Source organism: Monopterus albus, unplaced genomic scaffold (genome assembly GCF_001952655.1).
Source record: "Monopterus albus unplaced genomic scaffold, M_albus_1.0 scaffold288.1, whole genome shotgun sequence".
NCBI lineage: Eukaryota > Metazoa > Chordata > Actinopteri > Synbranchiformes > Synbranchidae > Monopterus > Monopterus albus.
Window position 1 is genome coordinate 906,822 of NW_018128168.1, and position 17,563 is coordinate 924,384.

The following is a 17,563-nucleotide window of genomic DNA, read 5'->3' on the forward strand; positions in this document are numbered from 1 at the left end:
TAGTTATACCTTCTTATCAACCCTTAACAAAGCATCATATTTTAGGATGTTCATAGGTTTTGTATGCAACAATGTTAATTTGTAAAGCTGTCAGGTAAATGTGGAGTTGTGAAATAGAATACTTTCATGAACCATGTTTCCCTATTGACAAGAAAAGACCCAAATAATGTAAAAGTACCTCAAATTTGTACTTAAGTACAGTACTGCATGCCATGGTGAAAAGTAACCAAGTACTGTACTTAATTACAATTTTGATGCAGGCTATCTGTACTTTACTTGAGTATTTTCATATTCTGATCGATTATACTTTGACTCCACTACATTTTAGGGGCAAATATTGTACTTTTTTTTTTACTGCATTAAATATTTATTTGATAACTTCATTTACTAGTTACTTTTCAGAATCTGATGAAGAAAACAATACATAATAAATATAACACTTTACTGATCACACAGGCGTAGTAGTAGCAGCAGCAGCAGTAACTGATATTATTATAATTGTATAAATTAGGCTATTTAACATAAAGTCCACTTTTACTAGGTGCAACCTTACGTGTTATGAACACAATAATGCATCAATAATATAATCCAGCAATATGGTAATATATTATATGGTTATATATAATATACATTTGTTGATATAACAAATAACTTGCTTGTAACGTTATTTATCATAATGAATGGCATCGTACATCTGAAACGCAACCTTTTCCCACTGAAACGCTAAAGAAATAGCTTACACAAAAACAGCGGGTGTTCACAGCGATGGATCGACCTGAAGCTACGGCCCCGGAAGCGCTTGTAAAGCGGTTAAAAGGCGAGTTGACGGAGGGGAGCTAACGTTAGCTGTCAGTCGGGTTCAGTCATTGTGCAGGGATGGAGGTGACACGAAAAAGTAGGTACCTAGCTACATTTTGCATAGTTGTAGTTTTCTTCGCCATATACATTATGAAAAAGAACAACGGAGTTGTGGCTTAACGTTTATTTATATTGAACAATGATCTTTAATTCGTTCGTGTTTGTGCTGCTAGCTAGCTAACAACCCAGCTAGCTTGGGTTTACGTGCTCCCCTGCTGGCTAGCACTCCTTCTGCATTACGCTAGCAAACCACTATTAATGCACTTTTTCTTTTTCCAGATTATAAAGACTGTTTAAATACTGTGTACAGCGCCATAGAGGAGGCTGACTTTCTTGCTATCGATGGAGAATTTTCAGGTAAAAGTGTAACGTTAAGACCTTTTTTTTTTTTTTTTTTTTTAACATGAATGGAGATGAGAAAGACAACACTGTGTATTTCAAATGTGACATGTGCTTTGTCTTTTTAGGGATAAGCGACGGTCCTAATGTCAGTGCACTAACCAACGGGCTGGACACTCCAGAGGAACGATACACCAAGCTTAAAAAGGTCAGCACAGTTGGTTAGTTATTGCACACCTCCAGTCAAATCATAATTTTTCCCTTTGCAGTCTGTAGCGTACACAACACTGTCCTTGGCCCCTCGAGTTGGATATAAACAAAATCTTTAAGGTGGAAAAATATGAAAGAACCCACAGGGAGACCAACAGATGACAGATCGGTCTTCTAGGGCAGACAAACATGCAGTAAATATTGACACTATGGGCAATTGGCAAGACATAATGGATCGAGGATGTTGAGCAACTTGCAGATAACTGCCAAGCAGATAGGACCACAGGCACATGGCCTCCACTGCACCATGAAAGCCCTGGAGGAGCACAGACACAAAGATGAGGATCCAATGGATTCTAGTTCCCCTCTGTGGTCCTACAACAATTTGAGTGTGTCAGGTTTATTGTATACCTCATTTACACTATTTGTTTCTGTCCACCAGCATTCCATGGATTTTCTGCTGTTCCAGTTTGGATTATGTACTTTCAAGTACGACCAGACAAAGTCAAAGTGAGTGATATCTGCTTAAATCCAGAACTTCAATTTTGACCTTGATATTCTGGGACAAGATGCACTGTCTCCCAAAGGACTCCCAACATTGTCATCTCATATTAAAATCTTGTGACACAGCACCTGGACAAGTTAAATTTGTTTGTGTTATGTAAAATAAGCAGTTCTTATGCCATCTCCTGAATTAGTAGGCAGGCAGCTGCACCGTGGCCCCAGAACACCTACTGTGTACCAAGTGATTTATTGTTAGGATTTATGGGAAAACATATGTCACGTAGGTATTAATATGATTTGATCCTGCTTTTGTCTGACTTGCACACAGGCTATAATTAAAAAAAAAAAAAAAATCATTGCAATTCAAATGGCTTCACTAATCCTCATGTGTCCGTTTCCTCTTATCACGTCTCTGCAGGTATATTACGAAGCCTTTTAATTTTTATATATTCCCAAAACCATTCAACAGGACCTCCCCTGACATAAAGTTCATCTGCCAAGTAAGTCACTGGATTCTTGTTTTTGAGCAGCTAAGATTAAAATAATGTGCCTAAATTTGCTTGGTCAGCTGTGAAGATTATGTAAGCATTGACTTTTTGTGAGGAGTCAGTAAAAATAGAATGGAAATGGAAGAATGTGTTTGTCATTTCAGAGTTCCAGTATTGACTTTCTGGCCAGTCAGGGATTTGATTTCAACAAGGTGTTCTGTCATGGTGAGTGGAATACAACATGACATGTTGAGTAGCCTCAGTGTATGTCTGCCACAGATTGAATTCCCACATAAGAAGCAGTAGTGAATGCTTAGTCACTTCCTCCTTTTCTGTTTTCATACTGCAGTTGTGCATTTTTAAGATGATATCATATTTATAAAGTGTTGCTAATATCATTCATTTGAGTGTTTCTGTAGAAAAATGTTTGAAGTTGGAAAGGAAATAATTTTCAGATCAGTTCTGCCACTCAGATTGTTTTTTCCACCACTAGTTAGGAATTTTGAACATTACCCAGCCTCGGTGTTTAATAAGAAAAGTTGTCTTCGTCCCCAGTACTGGAACAGTTGACTCATTGGTATTGTCAAAGTGCTCTTTTGTTTCCTGACCTCTGTTAAAATGAAATGCCAGTTGAGTCTGATTATTAAGCTAGCCTTTGTAGAAACATAGCTTACTTTTATAGTCTACTTCGATGTACATAATGTAGAGCATGGATCGGGATGCATATTTCTGTACAAACCTGACCTGTACCCGAGAGTGTGGTGTCCGAAACAGACCCTGACCCAGTGAGCTTATAGTGTACAATGTCCAGACTTGACCCAAGCCCCACATAGTTGATTGTACGGTGTTGTCCCCTTTATCACTGAACAGAGCAGACATTTGAGCGCTCCAGTCGTCTAACCCGTAGTTTGACCTATATGTCCGAACCTGACCTGAACCAGAACATAATTTCTAAATTTGTCCCCAAACCCTTGGGTCTGACGGGTCCCTTTGGGCTCGGTCTGGGTATCACCACTCCACGATGCCATGCAAAATTACAAAGATTATACAGCCTTAACAGAACCTGCAACACAACCTGATTCACTTGTTTCCTTATACCTTTTCCCAGTTATGGGGATGCTGGTGACAACAATGAGTAGCTTAAAAATGCAATTAAGTACGTTTAGATTTGCAGCTGTTCTGGGGTGGTCAGTGGGGAGCACAGCCACAGATTTCAAGGTCACTGCCCAAGTAAAAGAGGTAAAATTTTGACTGTTATGCATCTCGTAGGAATCCCATACCTAAATCAAGAAGAGGAAGTTCAGCTGAGGGAGCAGACAGAGGAAAGAAGGAACCAACATGCCAACGGTGTGGGGACCCCATCATACATCTCTCCATCCTCCTCCAAATGCTCTGCACATGTACCTGAGGAGCACAAAGACTTCATCAACAGGGTGGTGTGAGTATTATAGTACATGTGGAGTATTCTTCTCTTTTTAACAGATTGAAAGAGCTGCCGGGGTTGTGTATGAGGACGGAGATTGATTCTGTGCATGGTGGCAGCAGTTTAGTTCTTTCATACTGATATAAGCTGCAGCTGCGGTGGCTTGTCCCCTGGTTACCTCTCCAGTATATCCCATATTGGGCATTGCCAACAGAAAGGAGGCCTCATCATTGGACAGCTTTGTTTATTTGTTTTGTTTTGTTTAATGCAAAACTATGTTCATATCTGGCCCTTTATTTTTTGATAATTTCATCTACATTTTTCTCTACAGGGGGAAGGTTGAGGCCCTTTTCACTAGCTCGGAGAAAACTTTGGACTTGGAGCCATGTACTGGGTAATCCGGCTCTTCTTTCGTTATACCACAACTACGCTGAATGTGGATTTCTCATGTACATTCTGTCTTTATATCTACTTAACAGATTTCAGAGGAAGCTGATATACCAGACACTGAACTGGAAGTGAGTGTTACTTAACACTTTGCTATTATTGTTGTCATTGTGTTGGTGCATTGAACATGAAACATTTTTCTTTCTCTTGCAGGTTTCCCAAGGGTCTTCATGTGGAAACCATGGAAACAGAAAAGGTTAGAACATGTTTTATTTGAACTTCTCCTGCCTCCTGTTTTGTTCTGTGGGCAATTATGGATGAGAGTTGCATTTGTATGCAGAAAGAGCGATACATTCAGGTCAGCAAAGTAGATGAGGAGGAGAGGAAGAGGAAGGAACAGCTGAAGCTGGAGAGAGAGCAGGTGAGTTGGGGCTTGAGAATGCTCTCAGATATTCCAGTCACACTTTGTATTACATGTAGAAATGCTTGCATTTGCCTCAAATCTTCTGTGCAATGTAGTTAAGGAAAATACTAAGAATGTAACTATTTGTAATTACACTATGTTGTGATAGAAAAGTCTCAATACCATCGTGGGACTGTGACGGTATCCACCAGGGTATTACATAAGGTTATTTTGCTAGTATAACTGCATTCATGTCACAGAACTTAGCAGATGCTCCATAGTCGGCTTTTACAGCTATTAAGTGGTAACGTTTCACTTGTCCCCTCTCAAAAAAACAACACAGCTGGAAACTGACTAACACTGTACAGTTTGCAAATACCAGTAGACGAAGGAAGCATAGCCCTTTTTAGAACTGAATCATTCCTGGATACATCTCACAGAAACAGTTGGGAAATGGCTGTGTGCAACACTTGAATGAAGATGAGCAAACAAACGGGGCACACATATGTAAAACCAGTCTTAAAGTCTTTTCTTTTGAAAAAGTTGGCCATGATATTTTGGAAAAACACCTGCAGCAAAGCACAAATCTTGCCATTATCTGGCTTGTCCCAAGTGTAGTTTGCCCTCTTCTGCTCGTTCTGGTGCATTAAGCAGCAGTTTGCTCACTGCTGCCACCAGAGGTTGGAGGGGTACCCACGTCAACTGGTCTGGTGACACAGAACCCGGGAGAGTTAAACCTGCATAGGGGGTACGAAAAACACTGCTCCACTGCAAGATCCAGCTGCTGCAATACAATATTATTTTATTTATATAAAAGTACTGCTACTGACTACACTTTTTTGTTTTGCAATTGTGCAAACAGTTCAGTCATTCAATGCCAGTGAAAAGTCATGGCTGGATACTTTTAATACAGAAGGAAAGCATGAACACTTTCAGTTAAAAGGAAAATTTATTTTGGAAAGGTTGTTTTTTTTTTCCCCCAGAATATATATATATTTTTAATATTGTGATAAATGTTATATACTTTCTATAGTGACAGTACCGTACCATGAGTTTTTGCTATCTCTAGAGAACGCACTACTTTCTGACTACATCATGTTTTTGTCCCACACGTCTGCCTTCAACAGGAGGAGCTAAATGATGCAGTTGGTTTCTCCAGGGTCATTCATGCTGTCTCTAAATCTGTGAGTCAACCTCTGCGTTTCTGTTGACGTACTTCTCCTTGTTTCACGAATGACACAGAAAACAGTGACTAGTCTACTGCATAGTACAGACAGTCAGGAATCAGGAAAGCTGTTTCTTGAACTATATGACTCATCTTTCCAGCTGATTCACGGCATTGTAGTTGTTAAACCATTTCATCTGACTTGCAGGGTAAACTTGTGGTTGGCCACAACATGCTGCTGGATGTGATGCACACCATCCACCAGTTCTACTGCGCTCTGCCAGAGGTATGTACTCGCAATGGAGTTTTTGAATGTGGAGCCTTTTTGGCATGAAATAGCAGTTTAAAGCTAAATAATGTGACTGGATGCATAATTTATGTTAATGCCCTTTTCTCCAGGATCTTCAAGACTTTAAAGAGGTCACAATGTGTGTCTTCCCCAGGTACCACTCTTTTTCTATGCTTGTGTTCTTGTCTTCACAACAGCTGCTTTTTGATGCTTTTCTCTGCTCTTTGTTGTTCATTGCATTTTGTTTTCTGTTCACCTAGACTTCTGGACACAAAGTTGATGGCTTCCACACAGCCCTTTAAGGTAAATTATCTGCTTCAGTGCTTTAAAATACCAGTGACTGGGATCTTATGTCGCTGTAAGTCTGTCATCCTGTACATTTGTTCCCTGCAGTGTATAATTGTGTTGAGAGCTACTATGAAGCCCTATCGGATTTATTGTGTTGACACACTTTACCAGTGAAGTTGATCATGATTTCAACTGGAGCCTTTTTAAACACCATTATTTAATAAAGTATGATTGTGGGCTAACAGTGTAACTTCAGCAAATCGGCATGTTGTGATTATTACATCAACAAATTGCTTTTTGCCTTTCGTCTTCTAGGAGCTGATTACTAACACATCTCTGGCAGAGCTGGAAAAACAGTTGAAGGAGACCCCCTTCAAGTCACCTCAAGTTGGTGAGTAAGTACATGAGCGTGAAAATGAAATCCTCTCACCCTGTACAGTCCTGCTGACGGTGTCTCTTCTCTGTACCTTTCTAGAAACCGCCGAGGGGTTCCCCAGTTACGACACAGCCCAGGAGCAGCTCCATGAGGCAGGGTATGATGCCTACATCACTGGCCTCTGTTTCATCTCCATGGCCAACTACCTGGGTAACACATGACCACGCTGGTCCTTTTTGGCAATAACAGATGTCTCTTAAATACATATCGTCTCACTTGGTGTGTTTCAATTTGTCACAGGTTCCTTTTTGACTCCACCGAAAGCTTACATCTCAGCTCGGTCCAAACTCATTGAGCCTTTCTTTAACAAGTAAGCACTGCTGTTAATTAATTTGCTACCCTCCTTCATTAAATGCTTAAAAAGCCCCTATAGTCATTCTACTTTCTGTTCTCAAGGCTTTTTCTAATGAGGATAATCGATATTCCCTACCTCAACATCACAGGACCAGATTGTGAGTGAAATACAATATTTTGACGTACCTAAAGCTGCAGTAAGGATTTTTTTTTTTTTTTTAAACCCCCACAGGGCTAAAAACATTTCTACTTCACCTTTTTTGACTTTTTTTTTTTTTTCTGCTAATCTCTTTTCTTCCTACAGTGCAACCGAAAAGAGACCATGTCCTGTATGTCACCTTCCCAAAAGAATGGAAGACCAGTGACCTCTACCAGCTATTTAGTGCCTTTGGTAAGACGTTATTGTGCATGTTAATTCTGTCTACAAACGGGTATGACCCATATTTCATCATGCCCTTTTTACTTCTGTTGTCTGCCCAGGGAACATCCAAGTTTCATGGATAGATGACACATCAGCATTTGTGTCCCTAAGTCAAACAGACCAGGTACAGATAGGTGGGTCTGACGTTCTTCCTCACACCAGACTGAACTCTCATTGGCACAGAAAATGTTGACACAATCTCTTAACATCTTCTTCTCATCATGCAGCTATGAACACCAGCCGCTATGCAGAGAGTTACAGGATCCAGACCTATGCAGAGTACATCCAGGGCAAGCAACAGGAAAAGGAGAAGCCCAGCCAGACGGCCAAAACCTGGGGAGAGGACAGCTGGGTGAAGCCTCACTACACCCCCTCTACTTGTTCAAGTGGTTTTGGCTATCCCAGGTACACCTGTGCTAAATGGCCTTTTTCAACATATTACTCTTGGTTTTATCTGCTTCAACAACTATGCAGGAGGCTTATATGGATTTGTTTGGTTTGGTTTGTTTCCTCCAGGAGCTTGAGGAAACGCAGCATCAGTCCTGTTCAGGGCGAGCATGGGGGCAGCAGGGAGGCCCTAATCACAGATGGCTGGAGTCACTACTTGTACCCAGATAGCACATGCAGCAAGAAAATGAAAACTGATGGTGTGTAAACATGTGCACGTGAACCTTCTAGCTGTAGTGTGGTAACATGCCGCACGTTTTACCTTAGGAAAGCACTTGGATGTAGATTGTGCCCCGAGGGAGAGGGCAGGTGGCATTGTGAGTAATCATCACAACCAACACTGAGTAATTAGTCAGATTTGATACTTTATTAATGTCCCTCTGCTCCAAGGCAGACGGGTCAGATGCATTCTCGATGGTACACACACACACACACACACTTGCTTCATGTTTCAGCATCCTCATTAAAACTGAGGAGACTAAGTAAACTAACAGATGCATTTTGTTTTGGGTCATGTCATTTCATTAAGAGACATGTTACACTTGTTAAGAGATTCCAGTGTCACTGTTTTGTCCTGGAGCATACATTTTTCCATTGGTACTTTTGAAGTCTCAGTGTGTATCCAATCTTCTGTAAGATTTCTTCAACAATAACCAGCCATTAGCCCTGTGTCAGGAGCTATTCTTCCACCATGTCTTGCTTTTGAGGCCTTTGAAGCTTTGTGATCACTCCCAAGCTTGAAGGTTCTCTCAGCCTCACTTTGCTATCTGTTCTTCTTTTTTGTGATTTACCAGATAAGTATGCATGCCATCTAAAGAAGGCTAATCCAGGTTGTCATGCTCCACTTGTCACTGTTTCTTAGATACAACTGGACAGTCAAATGCTGAAGCTGTTGAGAGCAAGACATCAGAGGGATGGCTAAAGACAATGTAAGTAAATATAGTGATCATTTATGCTGTCAGTGTAATCCTGTTTGCTTTGATTTAAGCCTCTTAATCCTTGCTGCGCCCCGCAGTGACTCATCAGATTCAGTGCGGTTTAGTCCAGTCCCTGATGAGGAGAAAAGTCCTGAGGGCACAGATCCAGCCAATAATGCTGAGGGGACAGTCATCTGGCAACAAACACCATCAGTCCTTGGGAGGAAAGGTCAAAAGAACAAGAAGAAGAAGTCTGAAGGTGTGATAGTCACAGCTTGTTAATCCTTTTGAGTCTGATGTCTGTGCAGATTCTCAGTCATCCAGGTCATAGTAAGCTGAAAAACTTAGAAAACATCAACTGGACCAGATTTTTAGGTCGAAGACGTTTCACCTCTCATCCAAGAACTGATGAAGCCTCTTGGATGAGTGGTGAAATGTCTTCAAGCTAGAAATCTAGTCCAGTTGAAGTTTTTCAGCTTTGAGTTTGATGACTATTAATCTGCCTAGAATGCATATTAAAAACATGCTTTTTATAACGTAAGATTTTACCGATAAACCCCTTCACTGCGTAGACACGCGGTGACACCTACACGCAGTTGTGGCCAAGTCTAAATTTCCTGTTGGTACATTATTTATATGTTGCTAACGTTAATTATATAAGGAGCCACTAACTCTCTGCAGAGGCTGCTGTTGGCAGCCTGCAGCTCCCCATGCTGCTGGTTATAGCTGTTGATCGCTACTGTTTACGTGGCTGGCTAATACGGTTTTTAAAAAATGGTAGTTGGCGGTGCTGCAGTCAACATGCGTTATTTATTATTGATTATGTAATATTATGTAATAATCAGTCATGGTTTCTATTGTGCTTGGAGAATACCTACCCTGAAATAGGAGCTGAAAGTCCCTCAAAACTATCAAGAACTACTATTATTCTCACTTTCCGTCATGCGGACGCATAAGGGGGCGTTTCATCCAACACTTCTAAAACTATGAAAAAGTTCCTCCAGCCTGAAAGAGCCAAATGTTATGTCCATTCATGTACAGAAAGTTATATGTTGTGTTGACAAGTGTACAGGCAAGAAGCTTGTGGTTTTATCATGAACACTGACTTTGAACATGTTGTAGCACCAAGCAAATTAACTGCATTACTCAGTAGGCCAACTTAGCTGACTCCAAAGTGAACACAAGGTATGTAGTGACTTTACCAAACCTGTCTCTCCTTCTCTTGTACAGCGGCTGAATCTACAACATCGCTGTTTGAAGTCCCAGAGGTCTGGTAGCGAGAGGTGAGGAGTGGAGGGGCCGCTGTCCCACGCTGGGCTCCTGCTCATACTCTCGTCCTAAGCACTTGGGCCAGTCTCCTGTAAGGTTGTCCGAAGCGGTGCAGGCCCTGATTTTTCATTCATTCACTCAACAGCTATGGATACCGTGTCCTAAGCTACCAGCTAAGCCACTGGACTGGACTACTGAAAGAGAACACAAGCCATAACAGCAGCTGCCATATTTTGATCTTTTGCCAGAAGAGCAGGCAACTCTTCTGAGTAAACACACTTACACAAATGCACCACCACTAGATATTGAAAATCTAAACAGCACAAATGTTCGTTTATTCTGTGCTCAGACTGGATTCTGCCGCCACAACCATGCTGTCACTTTGGAATCATTCATCAATATGAATAATATGTCGCCACTAACAAGTCTTATTTTTGTGAGTGCGAGTTTGTGCATGTGAGGGGAAAATCTGTCTTTGTGTCCTTGTGAATCAGTTTCATAAATTGTGAGATAAAATACCACTCGACAGGCCCTGTAGTTTAAAATGTCAGGGTTATTTAGTATTTTAATGGAGTCAGTTATATATATTTTTTCCATTTTAAAAAAAGATTGAGTACTGTTAACTCCACTGGTTTTATCAGACCTAAATAAGTTCATCAGTAATAATGTGATTTATTATTGGTGGCATTTTGACCCTTGATAAGAGGTGCTTGGTTTTTTTGTTTTGTTTTTTTTGTACAGAATAATTTTCCTTTACACTCTTGTGTTTTGTAACTGTGTCAAAGTATGTTCTGATGCAAAAGCTGTAAACGTTAAGACGTATACAATTTTGTATAAGAAAGTTTAAAAATTCTTAAATATTTCCTTTGAAAGAGGAAAAAAATTAAAGAATGTTTCTTATTACTTTTGCTTGTTTCCTCTGTTAAGCGAGGGCCTTTCTGCGTAGACGGGTCACTGCCCTGTAACAGTTCATTAATCTGTAGACCCTGAAATACTCAAATTGATCTGTTATGGTAAAACCAAAATATAATGTATGTGATCACATTAGAGTTTCCTCCATCAAAAATGAGCTCTGGAGCTTTTACTTTAGACTGTTTACTTATTTTATTTTAAGTAAATCTCTGTGGTTGTACAGAAAAAGAAAAAAAAAAAAAAAAAAAAAAAAAAAAAAAAGTCGTGATATCTGATCTAATAACATTAATAATATCAATTATGGCTCAGCTCATATGTGACACTGTATGATACAGTCTTCATGGTTTGTAATGACTGAATAAGCCTGCCATCTGATTTTCTTCCAGTAGAACAAATGGTATCTGGAAGACTAACGGACCATACTTGAGCATGTGTTGCACAGATTTCCGTGCTTCGTCCAACTTCCTCAGTTGCACTAACACTGATTTTGTTGATTTTCAGTGAAAAGTCAAACCAAGTAAAACTGAAAGCCAAGTTTCCAACAATGACCACACAGAAGGTTTATTGTTCTGAAAATTCTTTTTTAACCAAAGGCAATAAACACTTACAGGTTCAGTTCCAAGTCACAAAAATATTATAAAACCGCAGTTAACTTGCTTTTATATACATGTTTGAAACAGATGTGTATCATACTGCTAGAGTCTTTTTGTTAAAAAAAAAATTGTGGCATCTAAAATTCTTTTCCTTTCCTCATTGATTTTTTGGGGGGGTTTCAGGTTATACACAAGACCAGGCATCCCTGGAGTGGAATATATTTTGTTTGTGCAAGTTTTTGCTTGTTCCTAGAGCTGGATCACCATTCTCCTCAAGTCCCTTGTTTGACCTCCATAAAGCACAAGCCATGATGGTGGCCATAAGCACTAGGGAAGAGAAGAGATTTAGAAATATTTGAGTATACAACTTGGTATCTGTTTTCCCAGACACTGCGGGTCCTCACCTAGTATGTCCGAGCAGCACAACCACGGACAAGGTGCCATCTGGGAGGGATCTGAAGAGCTTCCCCAGGCGGCGGTCCAACTTCCTCATCATATGCTCCATGTCCTGGTCCTGTAGATAATACATACTGGAGTTTTCATTATCACAGAAAATATGTGTAAATCTTTATGTACCCTTTATCAATCCTTCAGCTTCAATTATCAATAATGTTTGTCTGAGATAAAAGGTTTTCACAGTAAGATTTTTATTTAAAACTGTAGTGACATAGGACAGAGGGCAGCAGCTGAAAGCCAGAACAACCACTGAATTGTGATGTTCAAGCAGCCCCGTGTGGCTGTTACTGTCATTACGCACCAGAAAACAACATTTCTGGCAAGATGAAAAACTGGACAGACAAATATTCTTCAGAGCCTCACCAACAGTGGGGCAAAAATGCCAGCGGATCGCTCCAGAGAAAAAGACACATGATGTTATCCAAATCGGGCTCAGCTGTACAGTTGTTCAGCATTGATCAGTCTAAGGTGCTGCCAAGCTCAGCTGTTTGAGCTAAAAGCTAACATAACACACAAACATACCTAAATCCTATCTTAGCACACTGAGGGCTAACGTGTTAAATAGACAGTAAAGCACAAGCTGACTGAAAATAACTTCATGTTTCTACAAACAAAAACATCCAGTATTGCTCCAGATTAATTATAATCACAATATGTCAACGTAGTGGTTATAAGAATATGTGACAACCAGCTGGTTTCTTACCTGAAGACTGGTGTACATGTGGGTCCTCTCATTGTCTTCCCTCTCAGCATCTACTGTAGCCACTGGTGTTGTCATGGCAACCCACGAAGGCAAGTGGAGCGGAGTCACAGAGGGACAGATGAGGTAGTTCTCCTTCCAGAGATCTTCAGAAGAGGTGAGTGCTTCCCGTTGGCCTTCTAAACTCTCAAACTCTGTCAGCCAGACACAAACATCAACAATCTTTGTGCCAACACCCATAAACACACCAAGAGACTCTAGCTTTTTACTCACTTATATATGCATCTCTTGTGTGTTTTCCAGGTTTGGCAGGCAACATGATTCTCTCCACCATACCGAAGTGACCAAATGTCTTTCTGATCGTCTCCTCAGACAGTTTCGACTTGGTGGTAAGGAGATCTAGATGCTTTGCATCTAACATGTGTCCATTGGCCTTTGCAGAAATCTTGATGCACTCAGCTATACTGGGGTTTAATTTAACAGTGTAGAGGTGACTGGTGTTGAGAGCGTCACACATCAAAGCATCAAGAGTCAGATCTAGGTCCAGCACTGACTCATAAACAGGTCTCTGGACCTAGAACATGCACACAAGCAAACACACTATAACTATAGCTGTAATGGAAAGAGAATACATAGCAAAGGGACAAAGAAAATGGGAGAGTTACCTTGATAGACTGCCCGTGCACAATAAGTCCATTCAGAGTGTTTAAAGCCAGCACAGCTCCTTCTAGCAGCTCAAACTCTACTTCTGCGTGAACCTGCAGAGAAAAACAAAAACAAAACTGAGCACATAAAGAGAGAGGACAAAATGTGAACTGCTCTAGTTTAACAGTAGCAGAAGAAAATATAACTGTTAACCAGTGGTGGAAGAAGTACTCGTATCCATTACTTGCTGCCAGAGACCTGACTGTCTTTCACAGAAACCATAAGAAAAACGTTTTGAAATAATTCACAGATTCTGGAGTAAATACATGTCATCACTTTTCCCTCTCATATAAATAAACAATACCAGGAAGTAATTATCACCATGTCTTAAGATGTATTCAGTTGCTCTTTGGTCAATTTATGATAGAAATAAAATGGCTGTTTATTAAATGCAAAATGAAAAATCACAGTGCAGGTGAGGCATACCCTGACAGCCGTGTTCAGCATTTTGATTTTCTGAACCGGTCCACAGCAACTAAACAGACGCTTCACGTCTCTCTCAGGAAAACCTGCAGGGAACGGCCCAGCGAACACTACACACATATCTCGAAGATTTGCACACACCTGCAGGATAAATACACGCATAGTGAACACAAGATTAAACTAACAGTCAGACCATTTACATTTATACAGCCCTGAATGAATGACTCACCCTCTGGTATTGCTGCTCCGGATGAGGAACAGACCTCTTCAGCTGGTCTGAGAGGGATGAGAAATGGAGAACTGAGAGGAACGGACTCTTTGTCTGTCTCATGAAAGAGGCTAACACCTAAGGGAAGAGAAGATATAGTTGCAGAGGAGGAAGACGAAGAAGAGATTGAGGATGAAATGAAGAAAGGACATGACATAGGGTAATTTCTAATTCCCATATTTGATCGTTCGTCACTCCTCCCTAGACTCAGATGTCCTTCCAGTCTGCCATCTTGATGGACTGAGGAGTGAGGAGGCTGCCTGGAGGAGCGAAGATACATGAGACCATCCTTTGGTCAAGTCTTTTAAGGACCAACGTGGCCCTCTATTGAAATCAGTTGGTGATTGGATGCTTCAGACAAAGGATGAGAGGAAAGGACGTCTCATAAACCCCAGCCTCCTCACTCCTCACAGCAGAAATAAGAGCTTTGGGACGCCCTTCATCTTAGCCGACCACAATGACTTGCGGGTTCCAAGGACTGAGGAACGATAAAATAAGGAAACTGGGATTCATCTATGAATGCAATTAAAGGAACTAGGATGAGGTGAAAATGCCATGAAAGATTTTCCATCAATACCTTGAACCATTTTGTAAGTTAATGGAGACAGGGATCCTAATATTTTATATAGTGGCAAGAAAACACAAGTTGGAATTATTTGTAACTATGGATACATTTGTCTTAAAATATGGCCTGATCTTCATCTAAGTTAAAATAATGAACAAACACAACTTTTCATGGATGAACAAACCTACTTTTAACTAATAACACACAAATCATTGGACTGCCCTTGTCCTGAGTACAAAGCACCTAATGTATCACCTCTTTGTCAGAGTTATGCCACTGCTGATAGGACAGATCCAGACTGATGTCCGAACGCTTTCCTGAAAAGGCCACTGAGCGGCCGAGCGTCAGCAGTACATCAGCAAACCTGCGCCCCAAAGAAAGATGAAGAATCTGTCAAACCCAGCTGCAACAGAATGTGGAATGATTTCGGACTGAGAATGAAGGACAGAATTAGTTCCGTTAGTAACAAAGCTGTGGATTTTTACACTTTTATTAATGATAGAAGATACATTATCATTTGGCTTTTCAGGGAAGCATTAAACCTTATAAACCCCTGGCTGTAGTGGAAATGATTCTGTAGACAGCACAGACCTTTGACAAGAACATTTCAGGCAAAGAAGGATTAAAGTTATCGGTCAACCGAACCAAACTAGGCAGACAATGTGTACCCACAGTGCTTTTGGATCATTTTTGGAAACGTTTTCTGTGTCATTTTTAAAGCTAAATTTCACTAACTCAAATTAAAATGTGAAGGTTGTGTTTTTGTACTGATCTACCATGGAGAGTGTTTTTGCAAAGTTCGGTTTTTGGGTGTGTAAATTGCTGGCTTAGTATGGAGGACACAAAACACCAGAACTTAGTATGAACATAGTCTGAGTGACTGAAGTAAGATGTATACAGATTGTACCAATGGCTGTACCTGTGACTTGCTGTGGGGGCAGATGTGCAGTCCGTGGACTCCTCCACTATTCTGTGTCCCCATAGCTCCTCCAGATGACGCTCTACAACCTAACAGAAAGCAAGCACAGATAAAGCTCAGTACCACTTGTGTGTGTGTGTGTGTGTGTGTGTGTGTGTGTGTGTGTGTGTGTGTGTGTGTGTGTGTGTGTGTATGCACAAGACGGCAATGAGCTACCTGATGAGGTCCTGTTTTAATAAAGTACTGAGCTAGCTCCAGCGCCGCCACAGCATCCTCAGTGGGATTATGACCTTTCTTCCCTTCAGTTTGGATTTGCCGCCTGGGGAAAAAAGTAGAACATTTGAATCATTAGCCACCGTGGGGGAGAGAGAGACACAAAGGGCGAGGGAGAAAGAAACTACTTACTTCAGCACTGTCTCGGCCAAGACCTTGAGCTTAAACTTCTGTCCAAACTCTCTCGTGTACAGCAGCGAGGTGTCGATTACATGCCGGTGGATCAGCTGCAGGGACACAGACACAGTACAGGTCAAAATCTAAGAAAAAAAAACCTAAGAAGAGACTAGACAGAGAAAACTGGAGAGAGTTCGTCTCACTAAACATTTCTTTCTAATTTTTCTGCAGTTATGTACGCAAAGCTTTACTTCAAAAACTCCTAAACGCAGGAGGAAACCACGCTCGATACTCAAGCTTGTCGTCATAATTCTTTTGTTGTTGCAAGCAGATATCAACATGTCAGTATTGACTCACTTTCAGAGCCATGAGGTCATTGTTGAGTGAATGGCCAACTAAAACTGCATCCCACGGCAACAGCGCCCTGAGCTTTGCTTGAACGTCCCGCAGCGTGGTCGTGATGGGTTTCAATATGGCTGCGGTGATCCCAGAGAACCTATCAGAAGTTCACGCAGCAGTGTAGGCAACAGACATGTACTTTAACAATTATAAACAGTAATGTGATATTGGTTATTAATAATACAACAGAATATATCTGTGTGTGTACCTGGTGAGGTAGTTGAGGATTCTGTTCTGAGGTTTCACCAGCTCATCCAGCACACAGTTCCCGTCGCTATCCACCACAGAAACACGAGCCAACTCATTTCCCTTTACTGTTAGACACTGAAACACAAGATTAAAACAATAATGAACAGTTTGGAACTGGGACACTGAAAGATCATGACACTTTGCCAACAAAAGTGATAAAATCACCATACGAGATGCTACTGTAAGAAAAAGTGGCTGAAAAAAGTCAACACTGCAAAGGAAGCACCAACTGATGAAGAAAATGTTTAGATCAGGGCACTTGATCCACAGTTTAGATTATGGTCTGATTTTAGAAAAGCAGTGGGCAGGCAGAATACAGTTATCTATGCAGAGTGACAGCTGTGGCCAGAGGAGGTGCTCTGGTCATGTTTTTACCTGTCTAAAAGGAGCCATTGTCTTTAAAGCTCATTTATACAAGTGATTTTCCACTATCACCTGACAGAATGTGCTGGAAAAACTCAAAACAGTCCACTGAGAAAAATAATATTATTGTAAAATAACAATAATACTATAAAAATCATATTGCTAATAACCCAAATTATGCTACATCATAGTTGAGAAACTATTGTAAAATTGGTGTCAGTTTATCTAGAATACAATGCAAGACAAAATATCATGGTAAAGGTACCTGTGTATCATGTGGATCTGTCTCAGTACTATATACAGTACTGAAGTACTGACTATTTGCTACACATCTGGGTGTGTAACTGCAGATCTGGGATGGATTTGACTATGGAAAGTAGAAATTAAGTGCATAATTGACAGCATCTCACCATCTCACAGTCAAGTCCATACAGAGGGCTGCTGTCCAACACGCAGTCAACGCTGTCTGTGCACATAAACCAC

The 17,563-nt window shown here is 40.8% G+C and overlaps 2 protein-coding genes across 2 annotated transcripts; one reads left to right on the forward strand and one right to left on the reverse strand.

The window, feature by feature from the left end:
• The first annotated feature begins 785 nt into the window (after positions 1-785).
• Positions 786-10,340, forward strand: parn (poly(A)-specific ribonuclease (deadenylation nuclease)). The gene is made up of 26 exons (XM_020622809.1): positions 786-895; positions 1,138-1,215; positions 1,326-1,405; positions 1,850-1,917; positions 2,330-2,411; positions 2,564-2,624; positions 3,669-3,837; positions 4,154-4,216; positions 4,302-4,340; positions 4,423-4,465; positions 4,550-4,630; positions 5,740-5,796; positions 5,986-6,063; positions 6,177-6,220; positions 6,327-6,369; positions 6,670-6,745; positions 6,830-6,940; positions 7,031-7,100; positions 7,187-7,242; positions 7,389-7,475; positions 7,565-7,639; positions 7,733-7,910; positions 8,022-8,152; positions 8,815-8,881; positions 8,968-9,128; positions 10,100-10,340. Exons 1-26 carry the CDS (start codon positions 877-879, stop codon positions 10,144-10,146), a joined length of 2,064 nt encoding a protein of 687 aa, XP_020478465.1. The 5' UTR covers positions 786-876; the 3' UTR covers positions 10,147-10,340.
• A 1,040-nt stretch (positions 10,341-11,380) lies between these two features.
• rexo5 (RNA exonuclease 5) lies at positions 11,381-17,556 on the reverse strand. The gene is made up of 14 exons (XM_020622785.1): positions 17,491-17,556; positions 16,677-16,792; positions 16,427-16,565; positions 16,085-16,179; positions 15,896-15,998; positions 15,680-15,768; positions 15,016-15,124; positions 14,157-14,273; positions 13,931-14,068; positions 13,465-13,557; positions 13,073-13,373; positions 12,803-12,993; positions 12,048-12,157; positions 11,381-11,970 (listed from the first exon to the last, which is right to left on the reverse strand). The coding sequence occupies exons 1-14, from the start codon at positions 17,554-17,556 to the stop codon at positions 11,916-11,918; spliced, it is 1,722 nt and encodes a 573-aa protein (XP_020478441.1). The 3' UTR covers positions 11,381-11,915.
• Positions 17,557-17,563: the final 7 nt, after the last annotated feature.

Bases quoted from the DNA above. Each gene is read 5' to 3' on its own strand.
- parn (XM_020622809.1), top strand. The intron at 7,243-7,388 runs GTGAGTGAAATA...TTCTTCCTACAG, and splicing joins CAACATCACAGGACCAGATT to TGCAACCGAAAAGAGACCAT. The intron at 7,640-7,732 runs GTGGGTCTGACG...CTCATCATGCAG, and splicing joins AACAGACCAGGTACAGATAG to CTATGAACACCAGCCGCTAT.
- rexo5 (XM_020622785.1), bottom strand. From the start codon at position 17,556: ATGTGCACAGACAGCGTTGACTGCGTGTTGGACAGCAGCCCTCTGTAT. The intron at 15,999-16,084 runs GTAAGTAGTTTC...TTTTTTCCCCAG, and splicing joins TTGGCCGAGACAGTGCTGAA to GCGGCAAATCCAAACTGAAG. The intron at 14,274-15,015 runs GTGATACATTAG...CTCTTCCCTTAG, and splicing joins GGCATAACTCTGACAAAGAG to GTGTTAGCCTCTTTCATGAG.